The sequence below is a fragment of the Phlebotomus papatasi genome, unplaced genomic scaffold (assembly GCF_024763615.1).
Source record: "Phlebotomus papatasi isolate M1 unplaced genomic scaffold, Ppap_2.1 HiC_scaffold_203, whole genome shotgun sequence".
In the NCBI taxonomy this organism is placed as follows: domain Eukaryota; kingdom Metazoa; phylum Arthropoda; class Insecta; order Diptera; family Psychodidae; genus Phlebotomus; species Phlebotomus papatasi.
Genome location: NW_026604441.1, coordinates 14,772 through 36,789, shown reverse-complemented (window position 1 = coordinate 36,789; position 22,018 = coordinate 14,772). Strand labels below are relative to the sequence as shown.

The window sequence follows — 22,018 nt, the reverse complement described above, 5'->3', positions numbered from 1 at the left end:
ATATTTCTCAACTGATTCGTGCAAGCTTGGGCTCGTTGGAAAGGTCTTGGAATTCGGAACAAGTCTTAGTCGGTTCTAATCGGTTAGTTTTTATTTAAAAGAATTATTTAATAATCTGGGATTGCTATTGAGTTCCAGTGAATCTGCTTTCTGTGCTCTTTGGTCTTGTAACAGCATGGACTTCTCCGACGATTTACCTTCTTCAATCACCAGATACTCCCCTAACTGATGGTCCCATGTCCAATGACGAAGTTTCCCTTATGACCTCTATCATGTACTTGTCGGCTATCTTTGGTTCCTTGATAGCAGGATCTCTGGCAAACAATATTGGACGAAAGTGGACGATATTTGTAGGTGCAATCCCTCAAGTAGTTGCCTTTATTCTCATCTTCTTTGCTCATCAAATCATCCATATTTTCATCTCCCGTTGCTTCAGTGGCTTGGCTATAGGAATAGCCACTGTTATCATTCCTATCTTTGTCACGGAGATTGCAGACAAGGAGTAAGTAAAGATAGAGATTGATAATTTTTTTTTAAATTAAAAAAAAAATTGTTTTATTGCTTTTAGTCTCCGAGGAACACTGGGAAATTTCATGGCAGTGGCTATTAGTATAGGCAATCTCCTGGGAAAATTGCTACCAATTCTCGGAGGATTTTATCTCACGCCAATTGTTGTATGCACCGTTTTAGCTATTTTCAGTCCAATTGCTGTCCTATTTCCTGACACTCCGCAATTCCTGCTGCTGCAGAATCGCGAGGAAGAGGCTGAGACATCTCTGAGATTTTACCGAGGAGTTTCGGGAGAATCAACGTCCGATGAGGGCTTAAAATTAGAGTTTGAGGAGTTGAAAAAATCCCCAAGTCTCATCAAGCAAGAAATGAAGTTGCATTTTCGGGATTTTTGTTCGTTGAATTTTTATTTGGAAGCTCTCAAAGGACATTTTGACATTTTTTCTCTTTGTTCTTGCAGGCGGTGGTGCAACAATCCTGGCTATCATCTGCAGTTTCTGGCTCAGCAATCACATAGCCTGGACGGGAAATCGCGTTTTCGTCTCTTACACGGATACACTCCTGAGAATGGCACAAACAGTTGAGGATGTTCCTCTGATGGATATCTCAGTGTCTGCAATTCAAGTTGTCATTTCTGTGATTACTGTCTTCTTGATCAAATACTTCGGGAATCGCTGGGTACTCATCATTTCCTTCCTGTTGACTTTCATTGCATTGGTATTCATCGGAGCTCATTTTCTCTTCATTGAAATGGGCTACGGTGTGAGTGATTACACCTGGCCGTTTTCTACGGCTTTTATAATCGGCACAGTCATTCCCGGAAGCAGTATCAGCAGCCAATCCTACAGTGTAGCAGCTGAAATCCTTCCGCCCAAACTCAGAGGCTTCCTTCTCAGTATCTATCTGATTGTATCATGGTTGCTGGGCTTTGTCTTCCTAAACTACTTCTTCCAGCTTCAAGACTCTCTCGGTATCTCCGGATGGATGTGGATTTTTGCTGCTTGGTGTCTTTTTAGCCTATTTATGTCTAGTTTTTTCCTTCCTGATACTCGTAAGAAGAACTTTGATGACATTCTGGAAATTTTCAACAAGAAACTTCCTCATAAATGGCGGCAAAACATACCTGGGCTCCCTGTTATCTACAACACTCGCTTATAAATCTCCGTATTTTTTTTTTTAAATAATAAACTTAATAAAAATAGTTATTTTATTTATTTGAGCAATTTTATAATTGTCGTTATTTCAAAAATTCAAATTTATCAAAAGTCTCCAAGCTCTCGAATCAAAGTCTCCAAAGATGGCGGATTGTTCGCTTCCCGGTTGTTTTGTTCAGTGCAATTTTCCTCTGTGAAAAATCTATTTTTCCACTAGTAATACCTCAAATTTGACCTAAAAAACACTCTAATTCGATAAATAAAGTGCATTTCCTTCGATACATGTTGTTGGTTCTGCAAAAAATCCACCATCAACACGGTGAGTACGAAAATTATTTCCCTGAGGGAAGCCTCAACAAAATGTTCCAAAAAACCCCTTTTAAAGAGCAAAATACAACTTAAATCTTCAATAAATACCTTCTGAAATACCTAATTACCCCAGAAATATACAAAAATATCTTTTAGCTGGTGTAAAAAAATATAAAAAGTTAGGGAGCGCCCGGGATTGAACCGGGGACCTCTCGATCTGCAGTCGAATGCTCTACGACTGAGCTACACCCCCAGATGTGGGTCTCTTGGTCAATTTCCCATACATTTTGCCTCAGTCCAGCTTCTTTGACTGAAAACTCGTTTTTCCCGCGGAAAAACCCCACAATTTCCACATCCACCATCGGAAAATTTTCCCAACTAAAAGACTAAAGTACATTTTTCTTCAACAACAGAAATGTTTTAGGGTTTTTTATTTGGTCTCAAGCAATGACTTTCACTTGAACTCGCTTTCTGCCACATAGTAACCGTTCAAGTTGAGGAGGAAGATGAATTCTCCGATCTCCGTCTGGTAGCCCTGGGACACAATTTTCCATCCCATCTGGATGATATATCTCATGAGTTCATCAAACTTCTCTTCAGTCTCTGCCAATTTGCCGTATTTTGGGTGAATGAAGCCCTTGGGGCCCATCTTCCATGCTTTTGCCTTCAGAATCCTGCAAATAGAAAGCCAGAAAGATTACTTTTCTGCTCAAATTACCCAAGTACTTAATCGGGTTCAAGATCAATGGCTCGTCTGATCCTTGGTTTTATTATTTTCAAATTATTTAGTACGACTGTACCAAAATGAGATACTCAAGGGGTACCTCAAACAAAGAAAAAATAGCCATGAGATTTTTGTTTCTTGAAACAGGATGTTTATAGAAACATGCTAATAATTTCCAAGCTTTTTGGATGCGTTCATGCGTTTCTAGAAATGTTTTTAGTGTTTCCTAGATGCGTTCGCTCCAAGGGGTAACTCATTCCCATTTTTTCTGACAAGGGTTTCTGGTTTCTCGGGTTTTGCGGTGCAGAAATTGGGTTTCTCGGGTTTCGCGATGCAGACACTGGGTTTCTCGAGTTTCGCGATACAATTCTTGGGTTTCTCGGATTTCGCGATGCAAAAAGTGGGTTTCTCGGGTTTCGCGAAGCGTTTCTCAGACAATTGACGATTGTTTCTCAATATGAGTTACCCCTTGGTTCGTTCACTAGTTTCTAAAAACGTTTATCGTATTTCTTGGATGGGCATTCGCATTTCTAGAAACGTTTACCGTATTTCCTTGAATGAATACTCTTGTTTCTAGAAACGCGCTCATTGTTCCTTAATGTTCACTCGATTATAGAAACACATTCGTGTTCCTTAGATGCATTTATGCGTTTCTAGATATATTCACATGTTCCTTGGATGCGTTTACAAATTTCTAGAAACCTTTTCTGTATTTCTTTTATGAATATTCGCGATTCTAGAAACGCATTCATGTTCCGTAGATCTGTTCGCGCTTTTTTTAGAAACATGTTCGTGTTTATAAGATGCGTTCACTGCAGAAATGTCTTTAGTGCGCTCATTCATGTGTTTATAGAAACGTGTACGTGTGTTTCATGGATGTGTTCATAAGTTTCTTGAAACGCGTTCGTATTCCTTAATATGCGTTCATGCGTTGCTAAAAACCGTTCGTTTGTTCCTTAAATCCTTTGACGCGTTTCTAGAAATGTTTTTAGTGTCTCTTTTATAGATGCGTTCACGTGTTTATAAAACATTCACGTATTTCGTTGGATGCGTTCATGAGTTTCAAGACAGGTTTTCAGTATTTTTTGGATGAGTATTCGTGTTTTTAGAAATGAGTTTCCAGTGTTTCTTATATGCACATAGTAATACATGTTTATATAAACATGAACGTGTTTTTTGGAACTATTCACGAATTTCTAAAAACGTTTTCAGTATTTCTTGGATGAGTATTCGCGTTTCTAAAAACGTTCCCGTGTATTTCTTTAGCAAAAATTGCATTTTTGACAGAATTTTGACGTTTCCACCTGCAGCAGTACAGGCGATTTCTCTCACAAAATCAATTTTTGAGGAAAATTTTCTTCCATGTGAAGAGGGCGTAAAACAATTTCCACGTTTCTAAAACCTTTCAGTATTGGTTGTATGCGTTCACACGTTTCTAAGTATTTTGAATACGTCTTCGTCAGTTGCGTCTACCTCTGTCGTATCTGCATTTGTTTTGTATCTGCATTCTGTGCAAGCTACAATACAGACGTCCCCTCTTGCGATAAATGCTGACACAAAAGAAATGCAGATACGACAGAGGTAGACGCAATCGACGATTTCTAGATACATTTTCAGTATTCTTTCGATGTGTACGATTAGTGAAACGTCTTCAGTAGCCGTACTCACTATGGCGTTGTTATCTCGTAATCTCCGTAATCTCCGAGTACGGCTAGTGTTTCTTGGATACGTTTCTGCGTTTTTGGAAATGTTTTTCGAACGCTTTTAAGCGTTTCTAGAAAGGTTTTTGTGTTTTTTGAATAAGTTTCTATATTTTGTGTTTCTTGGATGATTTCACGCGTTTCAATGTTTCTTGAGTTCGATTACGCGTTTTTAGAACAGTGTTTATTTTTCTTGAAAGAGCTTTCGTGTTTCTTGAATGCGTTTACGTGTGATTAAAATCGTTTCTGTGTTTTATGTTTTATGAATATTTTTCGCCTTTTCTCGGCTTGACTCAACTTAAATGAATTCATTTCTTCAGGCATTAGTACTTGAAAAATGCTTAAATTATGACTGCAAATTATAAAAAAGGATGCTAAAAAATATTTTAGAACACGGATAAAACAATTTGAAATTAGTACAAAATTTTACAAGGCTATTTCTTTGCTTTTTAATTTAAATTGAAATTTGAAAAACTGATTGAATTTTACGAGTTCAAAAATCAAAGTTTTAATAATTTCTTTAAAAACAGTTTTAGTACTTTTCAAGTCGTGAGTTTATTGTACGATGAATATTTGTTTTGAACAGTTAATGCACTGATTAAATGTTTAAATAGTTACGCCAAACGCTAAACAAGTACATCGGGAAGTTTGGAAATAAAAATTAGCGCAGAAGTTAAAATATTTTAGTACTTTTAAGTAAATCCACTTTAGCACAATTTTGTATTTAATTAAATTATTAAATATGATTAAATACTGATTGTAAAAGTAAAAATTACTCCTTTTATGTATAATTAATTCTTGAATGTTTGACTGCAGACATTGATCACATTACTAGATTTTTAGTACTAAAATCATACGGAATACGGAATAAACTAAGATAAAGAAATAGTAAAACAATTTTGGAAATAATTTCAATCTATATTTTAGAACTAAGAGCATAAAATTGCTTTTTTTCTTTTTTATCTTTTTTTTTAATCATTATATAATGAGCAGAATTTTTCAAAAATGCTTTAGGAAATCTTTAAATCTTTAAAATAGGCCGTCAATAAGAATTGAAAAAAAATACTCAAGACAAGAGTAACTAATACAAAACATCCATTTGTTATTTTAATTTTAAAATATGCCCAACGCACAATAACTTTTGTTTGTAAACATGTTTACAAAATTTTCTATGAGAGGGAGCGAGATGATTATAGATCTAGATTTCATTCCCTCTCACTGAAATGTCAAAAACATGTTTACAAAACAAAAGTTATTGTGCGTTGGGCAATAACCTTTTCAAAAATATTTTGTAGCACTTGTTCTAAAAAAAAATAACAAGGTCTATTTTGACTTTAAAGTAAAACAGAATCCTGAGCTTTAGCACTGAATATAGGTAACTAATTTATTTATAAAAAACCATTAATTTAAATTTTCCTATTTTTTTAGAACAAGTACTAAATTTTTTGGACATGTAATTTTAAAAATTAAGACACAAAACAAATGTTATATTATTCCTCAGTGGATACTTATCCTGAGATCAAAATCTAAATTATGTACTAAATTACCAAGTACTAAAAACTTACCAGCTGAAGCGGATTATGAGCTTGAAGACGTTTTCAATGGCACTGTAGAATGGTACGCTGTGTCGGTTGAGCATACAGAGAAAGCGAATGCGTTTGATGTAGCTCGTATGTTTTTTGTATAAATCCGTCATGCTCTTGGCATTTTTGAGATCTTCCATGAGTTGCTCCCAGGATGCCTGAAGCGCCGTCACGGTGATATGATTTTGCAGGGTGAGGACAAAGTGACTGAACTTGTGCCTCATGACCTGAATGTGACGATAGTGGGAGGATATTTGAACATCTCTGTTTAGGCGAGAGAGTTCTTTAAGGTGCTGAAAGACATTCTCGAGAATCCATCCCATTCGACGCACTTTCAGGAGATACTGAAAAATACTGGCGTACTGCTGAAGGGTCTCTGGACTTAGAATGAGATTTATAGGCCACTCCACGCGGTAGCTTAGTCGAAGATCCTCCAGGACATTGGGTGAGAGGAGGTCAAATTTTCCAGGAATGGAGTTGACGGTAAATGAAAGTCGACCACTGTTCTTATCTCTGCCGGCCACACAGAAGCCCAGAGCTGTGTCCAGGATTGCGTGGAGTGTATAGAAATTGAGTAGTTCTCCTGGTCGTATTCCCCCTTCGAGACGTTCAATCAATCCATCGCCAATTTGACTTCCAAATTCTCCATCCATCAGCAAAAAGTACTTCCTGAGACTCTGCCAATGTCCCAGAATGTCCAGATCTTCCAGGAACATCTTCATGATTTCTCCATTCAGCAGAGACATATGAGCTTCCAAAGGAATTACAATGGACAGTCTGAGAAATTCTTTCATGGACACAGCATTGAGTTGTGAGAGATCCACTGGACATTGAACAGATTCTTGATTCCTGATAAACGTTGATGTTCTAAATTTCATGATTTCCTCAAGAAAAACATCCTCATTCACGTCAATTTCCACTTCTTCAACTTTTACAACAACTTCTTCCTCTGATACTTCCTCAAGATTCCCATCTATCTCAAATTCACCTTCCAGAACCTCGACTTCAGATACCTTTTCGCTCTTTTCAGCAGAAAACTCCTTCCTTTCCTCCTCTGGAGTCACAAATTTCTCCCCAGACCCTCCTGAACAGTCTGACGTTGTACTCATCGGAGTTAATTTTTCTTTTGTCGGAATTGCAATATCAAATTCCGTCTCGAGGATTTTTCGTCGATTTCTCATACGTTCTGTCTCAAAATTCAAACTTAGGGAATTTTTATTGATTTCAGAATCACTTTCAGTGTTAGAATTGAGATCTCTGTAAAGAATTCGACGACGATTGCGTTCTAGCTCTGTCATTGTTTCTTCCTTGATGGCACGACTGAGTTTTGTGTCCATGGGAATGTTAATGTTAAACTCATGACTCATTACTTTGAGCTTATTTCTCTGGCAAGGTGTCATTTGATCCTCCGGAAGATTCACATTTAGCTTTTTATTGTCGCAATTTTCGTAATTTCCTAAATTCTGAAATAAACAAAAAGGGAAATAGGATTCTAATGCAAATTTTTTTTATCTTCGAGCAGGGGAAATTCTAAATCCGAAAATTGTAGATAAATTGATTATTCTACGACTTTTTGATACATGAAAAATTTCTCCGATCACCACATGCTGGCGCTTACATCGACCTTGAAAAAATATACAATTTATAGAAAATTACTCTACGCAGGTTCTACGTGGAAATGGTGGAGGTTCATCACCATCTCCACAGAATTGACTTTTAGAAAATTGTTCAAGAAGCACATTTTTTCTCGATATTTAGGACATTATTCTTAAGAAAAGTTATAGGGAACAAAACACCTATGTTCAAAAACTATTTAGATATCGAATTTTCGAAGATCAAAGTTTAACCATTTTGAAGGGCCTATTTTTCAACCAATGTGCTAAAATTTGGATTCTTCTTTTTCTTTTGAAAGATCTTGAAATTTCCAAACTGAGTGCATCAGACTTAATCGGTCATTAATCGGTATAGTATCCGTAAATGATTTACCTTTCTTGGATTTACTTTTTTTTTTGTTCGAATGCTTGTTACTCATGCTAAAATATTCTAAAACTTTTCAGAATAGTTTTTTTTTTATATTTATCGATCAATTTAATCGGTATTAAAGCGGTATGTATACCCAAAAATCATGCGAAAACATAATACACAGATAATTCTTTCTCGTGAGTTCGAGCACTCCGTAAAGCCGCGACGCTTTGCCAACTCTTTTTATTTTAGATTAGAATGTGAGGTTAAGTAAGCCTAACCTCTCATTATTAGGAAACTAGAGTTTTTGAGGTAACTCTCATTTTTTTTTTATTGAATATTTTAAATTTCTGTCAAAGAAGCGCTAAAACATATAGAAACAAAATAAAAATAATTTTTATTAAACGATGAAGTGTATTCTATCTTTAATTTAACCACAAGCGCATTTAACTGATGTTTTTTTGATTTTAAATAATTTTTAAAGCATTTTTCATTTTATGATTTATTATTACACGAGTTTCGAAAATTTAAATATTTTTAGTGTAATACTTTTTCATATTTTCAAAAATATTTTTTTTTCATTATTTTACTAAAAGTTCAATAAAATAAAAATAAACTAAATTATCAAACTTTATTTTATGGAAAAGACGTTTTACTTGATTAATTGACAAATTGATTGCTAAAAGTGACGATAAAATTTATAAAATAGATTTCCAAAGACACAAAATATTTTCTTTGTAAAATTATCTCGATAAAATTTATAAAATAAATTTTGTCTATATTTTAAATCCTATATTCAAGTGAAATATTGCTTTCTTTAGTTACTTCCATTACATCGTGGAATAATTGTTCTTTCTTTGTATTTGGGTTGTCATGATATTTTATGTACTGATTGTATCCAATGATTTGCAAATATGCTTATTTAATTTGTTGCTTTCCAAAATCCCGAAAGACTTGAAATCCCGAAAGCAAAATCTCGAAAGGACAAAATTATACCCAGCTACAATTTAAAACACAAATTTTAAATTTTTAGAACTTAACTTCGGGATTTCGGCTTTTTGCGATTTTCACTTTTTAGGCTTTCGGAATTTTGACCAATTTGTGACTGGCTTTCAGGATTTCGGCTTGCAAGATTTTAGTTCATTTCAGATTTTGACCCATTTTGGATTTTAGTTTTAGAAATTTTGGCTTTTCAGGATTTTACCTATCGGGATTTTGGTTTCCGGGGTGTTTGCATTCGGGGATTGCGGCTTTCGGGATTTTGACGTTGTGTATTTTGGTTTTCGGGATTTTGGCTCATTCCAGATTTCGACCCATTTGCGATTTTGACTTTCGGGATTTTGCCTTTCAGGATTTTGGCTTTCGGGATTTCGGCTTTTTGCGAATTTGGATTTTCGGAATTTTGACTTTTGGGATTTTGACCAATTTGTGATTCTGGTTTTCGGCTTTCGAGATTTTGGTCCATTTCAGATTTCGACCCATTTTAGATTTTAATTTTCGGGATTTTGACTTTTCGGGGTTTTGGTGTTCGAGGATTATTGCTTTCGGGGATTGCGACTTTCGGGATTTTGATGTTCTGTATTTTGGCTTATTCCAAATTTCGACCTATTTGCGATTTTGGTTTTCGGGATTTTGGCTTTTTGGAGCTTTGGCTTTTGAGATTTCGGCTTTCGAGATTTTGGTCCATTTCAGATTTCGACCCATTTGAGATTTTAATTTTCGGGATTTTGACTTTTCGGGGTTTTGGTGTTCGAGGATTATTGCTTTCGGGGATTGCGACTTTCGGGATTTTGATGTTCTGTATTTTGGCTTTCAGGATTTTGGCTTATTCCAAATTTCGACCTATTTGCGATTTTGGCTTTCGGGATTTTGGCTTTTTGGACCTTTGGCTTTCGGGATTTCGGCTTTCGAGATTTTGGTCCATTTCAGATTTCGACCCATTTTCGATTCTAATTTTCGGGGTTTTGGCTTTTCGGGATTATGACTTTGGGATGTTGGAGTTCAAAGATTTTTGTTTTCGGAATTTGGCCTTCAGGATTGAGATCTAGATCCTTTTAATTTGAATTTGCATTCTCGTCTGCAATCTAGGCAAAACAATTTTTTGTATTTTTTATCCTCAAAGACCATTGTCTTTTACGAAGAATAAACTTAAGTTTTTTATTAAATAATCAAGAATTCTCGGTGCTGCTATATAGGTCAGAAAACTTGGAAAAAATGGTTTTTTAGACAAATTTAAACGAAGAAACCTCAAACAAACACCTTAATTGTGTAATATATTTTCTCTTTTGCATTCTATAGAGAATTTTATTTTATTTTTTTCATGAATAAGTTTTAAGAATGGTCAATTTTATCTTTAAAAAAGACTAAAATTGGTTGATTTTAAGACCTTGAAAAACTGGATTAAGCCTTGAATCTTAAGGCCTCTACACATTGAGAGAAATTTTAATCAAAAATTGCATTTTTGACAGAATTTTGACGTTTCCACTGACATCACTGCAGGTAATTTTCTTCAAAAATGCAATTTTTGACGAAAATTGCTCCCAATGTGTGGAGGCCTTTAATGTAGTTTATATTTCTTTACCAAAGAAAAATTAAAAATATTATTTTAATTTTGTTTTTTTTTTTTAATTATCAATATTATTTTTCGGAAGGTTAAAATTGAACAACTTACAGTGTTTTCTGTGTGACTTTCTCTGTTATCCAGATTGAATGATCCCAAAACTTTAGCCCGATTCCTGGCCAAATCTGAAGTGGTATCATTGGCATTGAGAATGTCAGAATTAGATTTCTTCATGCCCTTCGTGTAATTCTCATTGCAAATTTCCTCTTCGATTTTTCCTTTTGCCTTTTCTATTTTCTCAAGTTTCTTCTCAGCCAAATGATTGAGTTCCTGGTAGTGCTGAATCCTCCTGGTGCGCTCGTCAATGTCACGCTTCATGTCAGCCTCCTCGGCTAGACGCTGTTGTTCCATGTATATCAATTCCTGAGCAACTTCTTCCCTCTTCCTTGCCTCCTTTTCTTCCCGTGCCGTCTCCATTTGTTGCTTCAGCTCCTGCAGATGCTCCTGCTTCAGCTTTATAGCTGCCGATTCGGCTTCTTCACGCTCAATTTCCCATCGTTGGATATTTTCTTGTCTTTTAGCTTCGACCAGACGTTTTAGGGTTTCCATTTTTTCTGCCTTTCGCCTGTGGATTTCCTCAATGGTGATTTTGGGACCACAAGAAACTGAGGCTGTTTTAGAATAGAGATCTACTTCTTGCCTTAGGGAAGAGATTTGAGTGTCAGAGAGGCAGATCTTGAGGCAGGGTTTGGTGATGTCGAAAAGAGGATGAAGAGGATTGAAGGCTTTCAGGAGCATGGTGTATTTCCCACAGAGAACAATGTTTTCATCGAATCCGTGTAGAAAATCCGGAATGAGATCTTTCTGGGCACTGTAGGCCCTATCGAAGAATTTTTTCGTATCATAGTCATACTGATCCGTGAACATTATGAAGAGTTCTCCATGAGGATCTTCAAGAACACCTTGGTAAATCCATTTTTCCAAATGTCTCAGGTAGAATTCGACACATTTAACCATGAGATTGGCCAGGAGGAGAAAGATTTCCCTGCGCATTGTTTGATTGAGATGCGTTGAAAGGTATTTGAGTAATTTAGCGCCTGAAGGAAAGATTTCTGGAGGTTCCTGAACCCTCGGATTGAGATGACAAATTCTTCCGAGAGTTGTTATTTGATCAAGTATCCCTGAAAGTCTGTAGGAAAATCCCAAGATGGATTTATCATTTCCCAGGGAGATAAAATGTCTCACAGATGCCAAATATTGAGCCATTGCAATGCAAAAAGCCCTAAAGATGAATCCTTCGTAGATTCGTTGAGATGTTTCGGAATTCTGAGCAATCAGGAGCTGAAGGCGTTTCATGCAAGTGCCAAATTCCAGGAATGGCAAAATCAACTGATTGAGAGTATTTGTTGTGAGATTTTCCACACGAAAATGCCTCGCAAGGCGGAATTCATGCCTTTTCTGGCGGTATGGGAAGCTTGGAGATTTGAATCCCATGCACAGGGCACGCAGATCTTTGAGGAATTCCTCAAGACTAACCATTCTTCTATCATTTTTACTAATTCTTCCACAATTTTCCAGACTGGGCCTTTCAATCCCCCTCTCAGGTACACCATTAACTAATCCTTCATCTGCCGGCTCAGTTTCCGGAAGATTATCCGGAAACTTAGGCATAAGAATTTCATCAAATGGCTTTGAAAATGTATCCTGGGCTAGTAGGAGATTCTGTGTAAAGAAACTCCCTCCCAATTCTTCAGAGAATGACTTAAAATACGGATTAAGCTCATGGGATTTCACTCCAATGTCCAGAAGTGGCAAGGTATTGGGTAATTGAAACATTTCCTCAGTCACAGTGATATAGGGATTTTTCTCATTTGCCGATTGAAGTGAGGAAAAGAGCCCAAAAGGATATGATGTCTGGTGGTATTTGTACGTATCTGGTGGATTTTCTGATCTCAAATGGAAGAGGAATGTGAGGATAGCCTTACCAATTTCTGTCCGGAAGAAAGAATCCCTCTCAATTTCATCAAGAATTTTATCCATCTGCTCATTTCGACGTCGATGGAATGCAGTTGATGCCTTCAGCTTCATCTCAAAGAGGTGAAAATCCAATTCCCGGGCAGGATCAGTCAAATTTGAAGGACTTCCTGCTGATTTCAGGATAATTTCAAAGGCTCTGGCACGACATGTGCGAAATGATGTGATATTCTCTGATTTTCCCACACAATCATCACGCAATTTCTGGCACAATGTACTTATTAGCTCAAACACACTTGTTTGGTCCATTTTCACTAAATTTTTAACAATTTTTAATCAAGAAAAATGGAACAAAAACCTTTGATATTTTTGCGAACAAACAAAACAAACCGTGCATGTCTCCACGAAAATTGGAGACTGATTACCAGAGTCACCTGACGGCCGGTATTGAAAATTAATAATAATTTCAAATTTGAGTTACTCGATTTTTCAATTTTGCCCTTTGAATAAAAAATTACCTTGAATTTTTCCCAGAACTAAGCGTATTAAAATTACATTCTGCTACAAAATTAACCCTTTATTTGTCATCTTTGATAAAAATGATAAGACACTTATGAGGTTTTATAGAGATCTTAAATATCAAATCCGTTTGTCGTTATTACGCCTAGATTTTTCTATTAGGGGGAGGCTTTGATGATTCGCACACAAAAATGATGTCCAAGTTCAGTGATTTTTTCTGACTATCATGCGAACTGTATCGATTCTGCAACTATGCCAAAACAATCTTTTACTTACAAGGTTCATAATCTCACCTCACAAAATCCCGGGAAATCCTTAGATTTTCCTCCAGAGGAACATGAAAATTTAATGGCGATTTGTGCGAAGTATTAATCAAATTTCCATCTTCGCACACGATTCACGTCATCATTGAACACTCCATTTTTACCGTAAATTTTACACCGGACACTAAAAGTTACACATAATTGTTCAAAGGGAACTCTAATCTACTTTACAGTAAAAAAAAGTGTAAAATTTTACTACTATAATAGTGCAAAATCGACCATTTTAGTTGTTTAATTTAAAAATGTTTAAAAAATGCACAATAATTAAGTAATTTATTGTCACGTGATTGAAAATTACCACTATTATAGTTGAAAAATTTTCAACAATGTTGTTTAATTTGAAAATGTGTAAAATTTTAACACTATAATAGTGTGAAATCGGATAAATAAATTATTTAATTGCGATCTGTGTAAAATTTCTCATTATTTATAGTCATAAAAAATTTTCAACAATGTTTTGTAATTTAAAACTGTTGAAAAATTCTAAAAATTACCACTATTATAGTATGATTATAGTTTTTCACATTATTATAGTGTGAAAAATACACAACTTTATGATATTTTTTGTCACATGATCAAAAATTAACACTATTATAGTTTGATCATAATTTTTCACACTATTGTAGTGCAAAGCCTTGTGTATTTCAACCAAAGTTGTTGATTTTTTAAACAAAAGTTGTTGAATTTTTAAACAAAAGTTGTGTAAAAATTGTTGAATTTCCATTTAAGACATATACTTCAGTCGAGATGCTTTTCATTGGGTAAAAGTCATATAGAACATCAAATATTTATATGCATAATAACTATATCGTGAAGATCCGAGCATCAGACGTAATTATCTCGCATTAGGGAGGATCCCGAGTACAGGAAAAAAACATTACAAATGTCTAAAAAGGCAAAATAAACTAAAATAAATGAAATGAAATGAAAATTCAACAGTTTCTGAGTTTACACACAAAAATTCAACAATTTTTAAATTCAACAACTTCAAATTCAGCAACTTTAAATTAAACAATTTTAAATTAAACATTTTTTCCAAATTTAACACTATAATAGTGATGTGAAAGATTACACACTATAATAGTCTTAACTTTTTATTACTGTGATTGATTAAACAGTTTGTACATGGAATAAAACGTTTTATAATGCCAATTTTTCGGAACTTTTCTAACCGTATCACACTAGGATTTTTTCAATTTGTAAATTCAATTTAATTTTCAGATGAATTGTTCCTATGCGTTATTTTGCACTAAAAACCAATTGAATTGATAGATCTTCACTTATTTATTATTAAATACTAATACTTGGTTCAGAAAAACATGTTTAAATATGTTAAAATAGCATAAATAATGTGGTTGCTCAAATAAATATGATTTCAGCAAATTAAAATGTTAAAATAGCTCAATAATTTCAATTTTATTGCAGTTAAATAAGCAGTCTTTTGAAGAAAATTATTTTTATTAAATTTATTTACTCGTAATTAATATTATTTGTGGCGAAAATATAAGATAAGTACAGTGCTTTAGTGATAAACTTGCATGAAGTGAAGCTTTAGTATCGGGAGTAATTCATTATGTACCTTCAAAGCCATTCGAAGGAAATTGCTGTGTTAAGAAATTTCAGTTGGGAGTTGGGACGACTTTATACAGATTTTCAATAAGACTGTATGAGAGTCGCTGCATGAACCCTTTGCCTACAAATCTTTTTTTCTGGCTTTGGGGATCCTTCTGAATAAAAGATAAGTGACTTATAAGACATTTTAAGTACTATCATACATTTTCCGGAGTCATCCACAATCAAAAATCTCGAGTCACTATTTAAAATTGGGCAAATTTCTTGCAAAATGTGTCCTGACTGTGAGAATTTTCAAGCAAATTCTAAAAATTTTAATGCTTAATTGGCTCAATTGAATTTAAAATTTAAAATTAACATGATGTAATTTGGATAGACAAACAATTGTGAATCTAAATAATATAATTGTAATGCCCTAGACACACTTACGACTTAATCCGAGAGACGACTTAGTGGAAAATGATGGAAATGTAGTTTAACTATTATTTCTAATATAATTACGCTAAAGCCCAAAATAGAAACAGGGATTGGCTTAGGGATCAGCCCGAAAAATGAGAATTGGTGTCGATACACTCACGGATCAGCCCATAATTTGGAGGATCAAGCTGATCTTCTAAATTCATGAAGTCTAGTGAAATTACGGGGATTAGGCGCCATCAGCGCCAGTGCTGAAAATAAAAAGCTTCACTTTAGGTGTTTTTGGAAATGTCAATTGGGTGAAAAAACATGGAGAGTAATGGTACGCAATGTCGCAAAATCTTAAAATGTATTAGGATTGGAGTAAAGAGAAGATCAGAGTGTTGCTTACTGTACGAAAAATCCTTTGGTGTTACACATAAGAAGTCCTTCAGCAATCAAAGTGTGGAGATTTAATAGAAATTTACGCTTAAACGCTAATCCTTGATTCTAAATGCAAAGTGTATGATAGTTTGGGCTGATCCTTTACCGCCAAATTTTTCGAGCTGAGTACACTCAGTCCCGGCATTAAGTCCTTCGGGATTATGCACCTGACGGAATTATGCACACACAATTATGCAAATTTGCCTACCATCGGGGGTCAATTTATGAAATCATTTTTGAAATACGCCTGAATGCATACTATTTTGCGACGCGGGAAATTTGAAAACATTTTGCTACTTTTTCAGAACAAAATTTTAATTTCTTTTTTTTAAGGTATTTTTTTTATTATTCTAACCATTTATTGAAGAACTCTGGCCATGTACTGTTTGTTAATGCATTTATATTGTTGAATTAGTTGAAACATTTGAATCTTTTTGTTTGAACTACTTTTACCGACTTTTACTCTGCGCGAAATTCGTTCAACGGTCAATTTATTCAAAAGAAAGCCCCTGTAGGTATGCAAATTTTCTCGATGCATAATGCCATTTCGCGCGTTTTTTTCGGTCCCGAAAATGTGCATAATGCCGGGATCTAGTGTATTCTCAAGGATTAGCCTGTGTCTATTCTCGACATAAGGCCTGAGGGCGAACCAACACACAATAACTTCTGATGTGTAAGTATGTTTTCAAGATTAGGGTATCGGGAGACCGAGGTAAAATTTGTCAAAACGTATATTTAACTTTTTCGCGGGATCTAAGACAATCTCAATAATTTCTTTTGAAATTGTCTTATAGAAAACTTACTACTCTACAACTTTACCGGAGTTCACTTTTAATTATCTTGTTAGGAATTGTGTTTTTCGAAACATTTTCGACATTTGAGGAAATTCTTAAACCTGCTGGGGCAAATTTTGTCAGGCATAACTTATTTATTGTCATTCTTTTGAATTGTCCACCTGATTAATAGTGGTAGGATAACTTTGCGCAGACCATTTTTATCAAGTAATTTTCTAAAAGCCGGTTTTTGGCACGTAAATTCTCAAAATTCTCTTCGCCATCTTGGAAAAGATGGAACCGTCAAAATGAGCGAGTTGAATTAAACGAAGTTTGCCGAGTAAATGTCACATAAGTAAAATAAGAAGAAAGGTGAGGAAGAGTGTTTTGGTTTATAAGAACTCCAGAGATATTTAAGGCTTAAAACACATTTTTGATTGGGGAATTCTTCTAAAAATCCTTTAATCTTTTCCTATTGGAATTGTACTGCCTTAGATATTGTTTGCACTCTCATCAGATAGATACTGGACATTTCTTTTCGTCGTGTGATTTGAAACATCGGAATTACTTTTTTTTGTCAATTTTTATACCGTGCATTCTGACAAATTTTACCCCACCAAATGATCATTCGAAAATTTGGAAAATTTGCTAATGGATAACAGGTTCGTGTTTATATTATCCAAATTATTCAGAACACTAAATTTTGTAAAATAAGTTGATGAAAATTGATATCTTCTAAAATGCAAATATTTTAAATATTTCGTTGCACAGTGTTGATATAGAAAGTAAACGACCTGAGATATTCAGTTAAGTTCTTCAAGGATCCCATCAAAAGTTGACCTGCTCATCTTGAGAAAGCCTCTTAAAGCTCTGTCACGATCAATAGTTAAAAAGAAATTAGATTAATATCAAAAGATTATATAGATAAATGTTGTTTTCAGAGGAACTATATCCGTCGCTTAATTTTATTATATTCTTAATCACTATTTGTATCAAAAGAAAAATAGAATCTTGAATATAATTGATTCAAAGGATAGGTTATTATTAATCATATCGATGTGTTTCTTCATAAGTTGTGTTATGGGGATTCTTCCATTGGTGCTTTCTTTAGAACCAACGAAATGGTGTTAATTTGAGGATAGGCAATAGTGTACTTATATGTTTGATCTTTCATCGTTGAGAACGTTGAGACAAACCTAAATGTTCCAGTTCTGTACTATTTTTGAGGAAGGTAGTTGTATTTACAAAAAAACATGAATTTAGAAGACATTTAAGAAGAATTGCAATATTAAATATTTTACATGTAAAACATGTAAAACAAATTTCATTAGGGGAAAGTCGTCTGCCTTTAAATGCAGCAGCCTTTAAATGTTGCGATTTTTTCGTTGTTCTCAAAAGCATAAATTATATTCTATTAACTATTAGATAGCTATCCATAATCCTCACAAATCATCAAAAAATGGGGAGCCTAGCTCCTATATCCTAGGTGCTAGGACAAAAAAACGAAAATGAGCTCTAAACTGTAATTTTGATGTTCCACAAATCATGTGATTTTTCATAATAAAAATCATTTTACGAATAAATTTTTTATTGTGAGTCATAGAAGATTAATCAGGGGTAATATTTCTGCAAATACATTTTGGTTGAGATGACACAATTTTTGTGGGTGGCAAAAATTTGCAAATATCACCCTGCATCAGCCTTTAAATCTTAATGTCGTGTGCCTTTTAATCCTATCTTTTGAACGAATCGCGAAAATTAAAAAGAAGAAGAAGAAGAAGAATCCCATCTGGCAACTCTAGCCCTTCTGTTCATTTATACATAACCTCACATTAGAATTGATTTCCTCAAGCTACAAAAGTGATTCATTTGGAGTATATTTTATGAGTATTCAGACTTTTCTCAAGAAGATTTCAAAAAAGGTAAATATATTTTCAGTTAATAAATTGAAACATTATTTATATTTTATTCGGAAAATGAGTTTTTGCAATATTGATTTTTAGTAAACGAAATGGAAAACCAGAGAAAAAAACAAAGTTTTGTCGATGAAAATCAGATGATGGCAGCTATAAAAGAACTCTCTGAAAGGACGATGACCCTTCATGAAGCTTCAATGTATTATGGGATTTTAAAACCTACGCTATATTATAGATTTAAACAGGCTAAAAAGGAAATGGAAAACAATCGAGAACTGATACTGCATATGGGATTGAAGAATTGTGACCACAACAATAAGTTTGCTACTAAGCAAGTATTAACTGTTTCACAAGAAAGAATGCTTGTGGAGTATTTACTAACATGTGCAAGGATGAATTACGGGCTTACTTTGTCCACCACCCGAGAGCTGGCTTATCAATTTGCAATTCGTGAAGGCCGGATTATCCCAGACAGTTGGTCAAGAGATCAGAAAGCAGGCAGAGAGTGGGCAAGGTGTTTTTTGAAAAGACACAAGTAAGTGCATCTCATGTAAATGTGGAAAAATTTGGGAAGTTTGACGCAATTAATCGATAAGCAAAAATGTTTAATTTAATAAACATCACGGTGCCATCATATGGTAAAAATTCCAAAAAATGAAATTCTAACTCCCATATGTCTATTACTTTGCTCAAATGAGTTGAAGACTATGAACAAATTTTCTTCTGAATGTTTTACAAAACCTTGTTTTTTTTTAGGGAAATTGCATTACGCAAACCAGAGAACACTTCTCTACTAAGAAACGCAAGTTTCAATAGAGAAAGTGTCTGTGTGTATTTCAAGAATTTGAAGGATCTAATGGACAAACATGGTTTCAGACCTGAGCGCATCTACAACCTGGATGAAACAGGCCTTAACACAGTCATGAGGCCACCGAAAGTTATTGCCGGTAAAAATATCAAACAAGTTGGACTGTGCGTCTCCGGAGAGCGTGGCGAGACTGTGACCATCGTGGGAATTGTAAACGCGGCGGGAGATTTTATCCCGCCCGTAATAATTTTCCCACGTAAACGATCTCATCCAGATTACTTGGACGGTTCCGTGGAAGGAGCCATCTCCTTGTTTAACCAAAAAGGGTATATGGACACACATTTATTCCTCAAAACATTGGAGCACATTAAGGATAATGCCTGTGTGTCTATGGAGAATCCTATTTTACTTATATTGGATAACCATTCCTCTCACCTCTCTTTGGAGGCGATACGTTACTGTAGAGAGCATGGAATATATATGCTGACCCTCCCGCCTCACACAAGTCACAAAACCCAGCCTCTTGATCTCACCGTTTTTGGTCCGTTTAAATCACACTGCGTAGCCGCCTTTGCCGAATGGACCAGAGAAAAGGAAGGGAATAGAATCTCAGTGAAAAACATTGCTCGTATCTCAGCGAGGCCTTTTCTAAAAAGCTTTTCGCAGAGTAATATAAAATCAGGCTTCAGAGCCGGGGGAATTTGTCCACTAGATAGCCAGAAATTATTCAAATTCTTTGAAGATAAAGAACCTTATGCTGCATCAACTAATGCTCGAGTAGCATCGAATGAACCAGATTTTGTTTCTACTGATGATGTTTTTGAGGCTCAAATAGCTTTAAATGAAAATGAATGGAATTTCACGTTCTCATGTGACGATGCAAATCGTCAAGATATTCCTACTGTAGCAGTTTCATCCAATGATTCTATTGACAGTCCTTCCATCCTTCAAAGTGCATCAAATTCATCTATTTCATTATTTCCTCAAGCAGAAGAAATATGTCATAATATGAACCCACTGAAATCTCGAGAAGAGCTGAGATCAATGTCACCAGGAGAAGCTAATACACCATTAGATCTCTCTATGAGATCATCAAGTCCATGTACCTCATTCACTTCACAACTCCGTTTTGGTGGTTTGGAAATTATCAAGCCATTGCCAAATCCTCCTTTGCGACATAGTTCTAAACGAACTATGGTATCAACTATTGTCACGGGATCACCAGAGCTGAAGCGCCGTGAGGAGATGGAGAAGAAAAAGCGCACAAAGGAGGACAATAAACAAATGAAAAATCTGACGAAGGGTATCAAGCAGACAATCAATAAAAATCAAATTCCTAATACAGAGATGCTGCCAAAGAAGAGAGGACGGCCAAGGAAGCTGCCTCTTTCAGAAATCCAAATTTAAAAACAGGAAATGCTAATCTCATAAAGAAGTAAAAAGGATGAAAAAAAAACTCTTCATTCTAAAATCTTTATATTGAATCTTAAATGTATCATGACAGCTTCTCAGTAAAATGTAAAATCCTATTTCAATGAAGTTTTTGGAGAATAAAATTTGCATTTTTTTCGAGGAAAAATTTATTCTAAGTCTCAATGGCACCATTTTTTGTTATTGATACTTTCGCCTAAGTTTTCCATGCTGAGCAGATTTTTTTTAAAAAAAACTTTATAAACGAGCATAAAATTCACGCAATGCGAATATTCCAAGCCCCAGATAAATCCACAGAAGGATTTACTTCTTCTTGGACACACCGACAGTCCTTCCATGACGTCCGGTGGTCTTGGTAAACCTCTCACACGAAGTCCCCAGTGGTGACGGAGACCACACTGGGCACAAATTTTCTTGAGCCTCTTAAGATCATCCCGGAGCTTGGACTCCAGCACGGCTGAGATGAGCTGGTAATATTTGCCATCGGTGACATCCTTCTACCTGTTCAGGAACCAGTCCGGAATTTTGTAGATACGTGGATTCTAGATAACAGCTATCACACGCTCAACCTCTTCATCGGTGCACTCTTCGGCACGTTTGGATAGATCCACGTCGGCCTTCTTTGAGGGAAATATTAGATAACCTTGATTGCAGTCATAACAATAGGCACCTTGCGATTGTCATCGATATTTTTGTTTATAAAACGTCGGACTCACTCGGGTCCACATAGTCAAAACGAAGTTCATTTTGGGGTTGCAATATTCAAAATTGACATATTCAATGGCTTTCTTACAAAATTTTCTCGTGAAAAACAGTGCTTCAGAAAAATGTGAAGAAAAGTTATTGTGTAATGTCTCTTGACTGCAGTGATGATTTTAGTGAGTGCGTTAGGCTTCAACCTAATCGTTTATAGCCCATTTAGTTTTATTGATTCAATATTCTCAGTGAAAAAAAAACATTAAAAGGCAGCTGCATCGCGTTGAAAGGCAGACGATGCCAGCTGCCTTCATACAAATCGACATCACTTTTTTAATTTCCTCAGAAGGAAAAACTGAGGACTTGCAAGTGCTAAATGAGGTAAGCATATACGCCGAATGAACAAGAGAATTTTTTGGTGTAGTAGAAAATTAAATCCATTTTGTGGATTCTTCAGAAAAAAATCTTAAATTTGGAACTCCATTTTTCGTTTAAAGGCAGACGACTTTCCCCTACCATTCTCAGATTTGAGATGTCTACTATAACATGGTAGAAACATTCCGAAAATGGAATACTGGAAATTTTCACAAACAGGTTGAATACCGAAGCCTATAAATTTGTCGCAGACGCATAGGAATTCGCGATGAATGCCAACAATTATGTG

General features: G+C 35.2%; 3 protein-coding genes and 1 non-coding gene across 4 annotated transcripts; 2 read left to right on the top strand and 2 right to left on the bottom strand.

Moving 5' to 3' along the window:
- Positions 1-132: 132 nt before the first annotated feature.
- LOC129808927 (facilitated trehalose transporter Tret1-like) lies at positions 133-1,668 on the top strand (the record flags this gene model as incomplete). Its single annotated transcript, XM_055858835.1, has 3 exons — positions 133-502; positions 569-903; positions 971-1,668. Coding segments are annotated over 3 exons (1,403 nt in total), but the record flags the coding sequence as incomplete, so codon positions are not given.
- Positions 1,669-2,154: 486 nt separating this feature from the next.
- Trnac-gca (transfer RNA cysteine (anticodon GCA)) lies at positions 2,155-2,226 on the bottom strand. Its single transcript has one exon. It is a non-coding gene; the product is annotated as a tRNA-Cys (tRNA).
- Positions 2,227-2,365: 139 nt separating this feature from the next.
- Positions 2,366-12,895, bottom strand: LOC129808926 (gamma-tubulin complex component 6). Its single transcript, XM_055858834.1, has 3 exons — positions 10,614-12,895; positions 5,963-7,443; positions 2,366-2,647 (listed from the first exon to the last, which is right to left on the bottom strand). The coding sequence occupies exons 1-3, from the start codon at positions 12,783-12,785 to the stop codon at positions 2,428-2,430; spliced, it is 3,873 nt and encodes a 1,290-aa protein (XP_055714809.1). The 5' UTR covers positions 12,786-12,895; the 3' UTR covers positions 2,366-2,427.
- Positions 12,896-17,837: 4,942 nt separating this feature from the next.
- LOC129808928 (uncharacterized) lies at positions 17,838-21,818 on the top strand. Its single transcript, XM_055858836.1, has 3 exons — positions 17,838-18,425; positions 18,507-18,954; positions 19,176-21,818. Exons 2-3 carry the CDS (start codon positions 18,515-18,517, stop codon positions 20,632-20,634), a joined length of 1,899 nt encoding a protein of 632 aa, XP_055714811.1. The 5' UTR covers positions 17,838-18,425; positions 18,507-18,514; the 3' UTR covers positions 20,635-21,818.
- The last annotated feature ends 200 nt before the right edge of the window (positions 21,819-22,018 follow it).

Coding starts and splice junctions, on each gene's coding strand:
- LOC129808926 (XM_055858834.1), bottom strand. CDS start 12,785: ATGGACCAAACAAGTGTGTTTGAGCTAATAAGTACATTGTGCCAGAAA. Junction 7,444..10,613: donor AAAGTCACACAGAAAACACT/GTAAGTTGTTCA, acceptor TGTTTATTTCAG/AATTTAGGAAATTACGAAAA. Junction 2,648..5,962: donor CTCATAATCCGCTTCAGCTG/GTAAGTTTTTAG, acceptor TTCTATTTGCAG/GATTCTGAAGGCAAAAGCAT.
- LOC129808928 (XM_055858836.1), top strand. CDS start 18,515: ATGGAAAACCAGAGAAAAAAACAAAGTTTTGTCGATGAAAATCAGATG. Junction 18,955..19,175: donor TGTTTTTTGAAAAGACACAA/GTAAGTGCATCT, acceptor GTTTTTTTTTAG/GGAAATTGCATTACGCAAAC.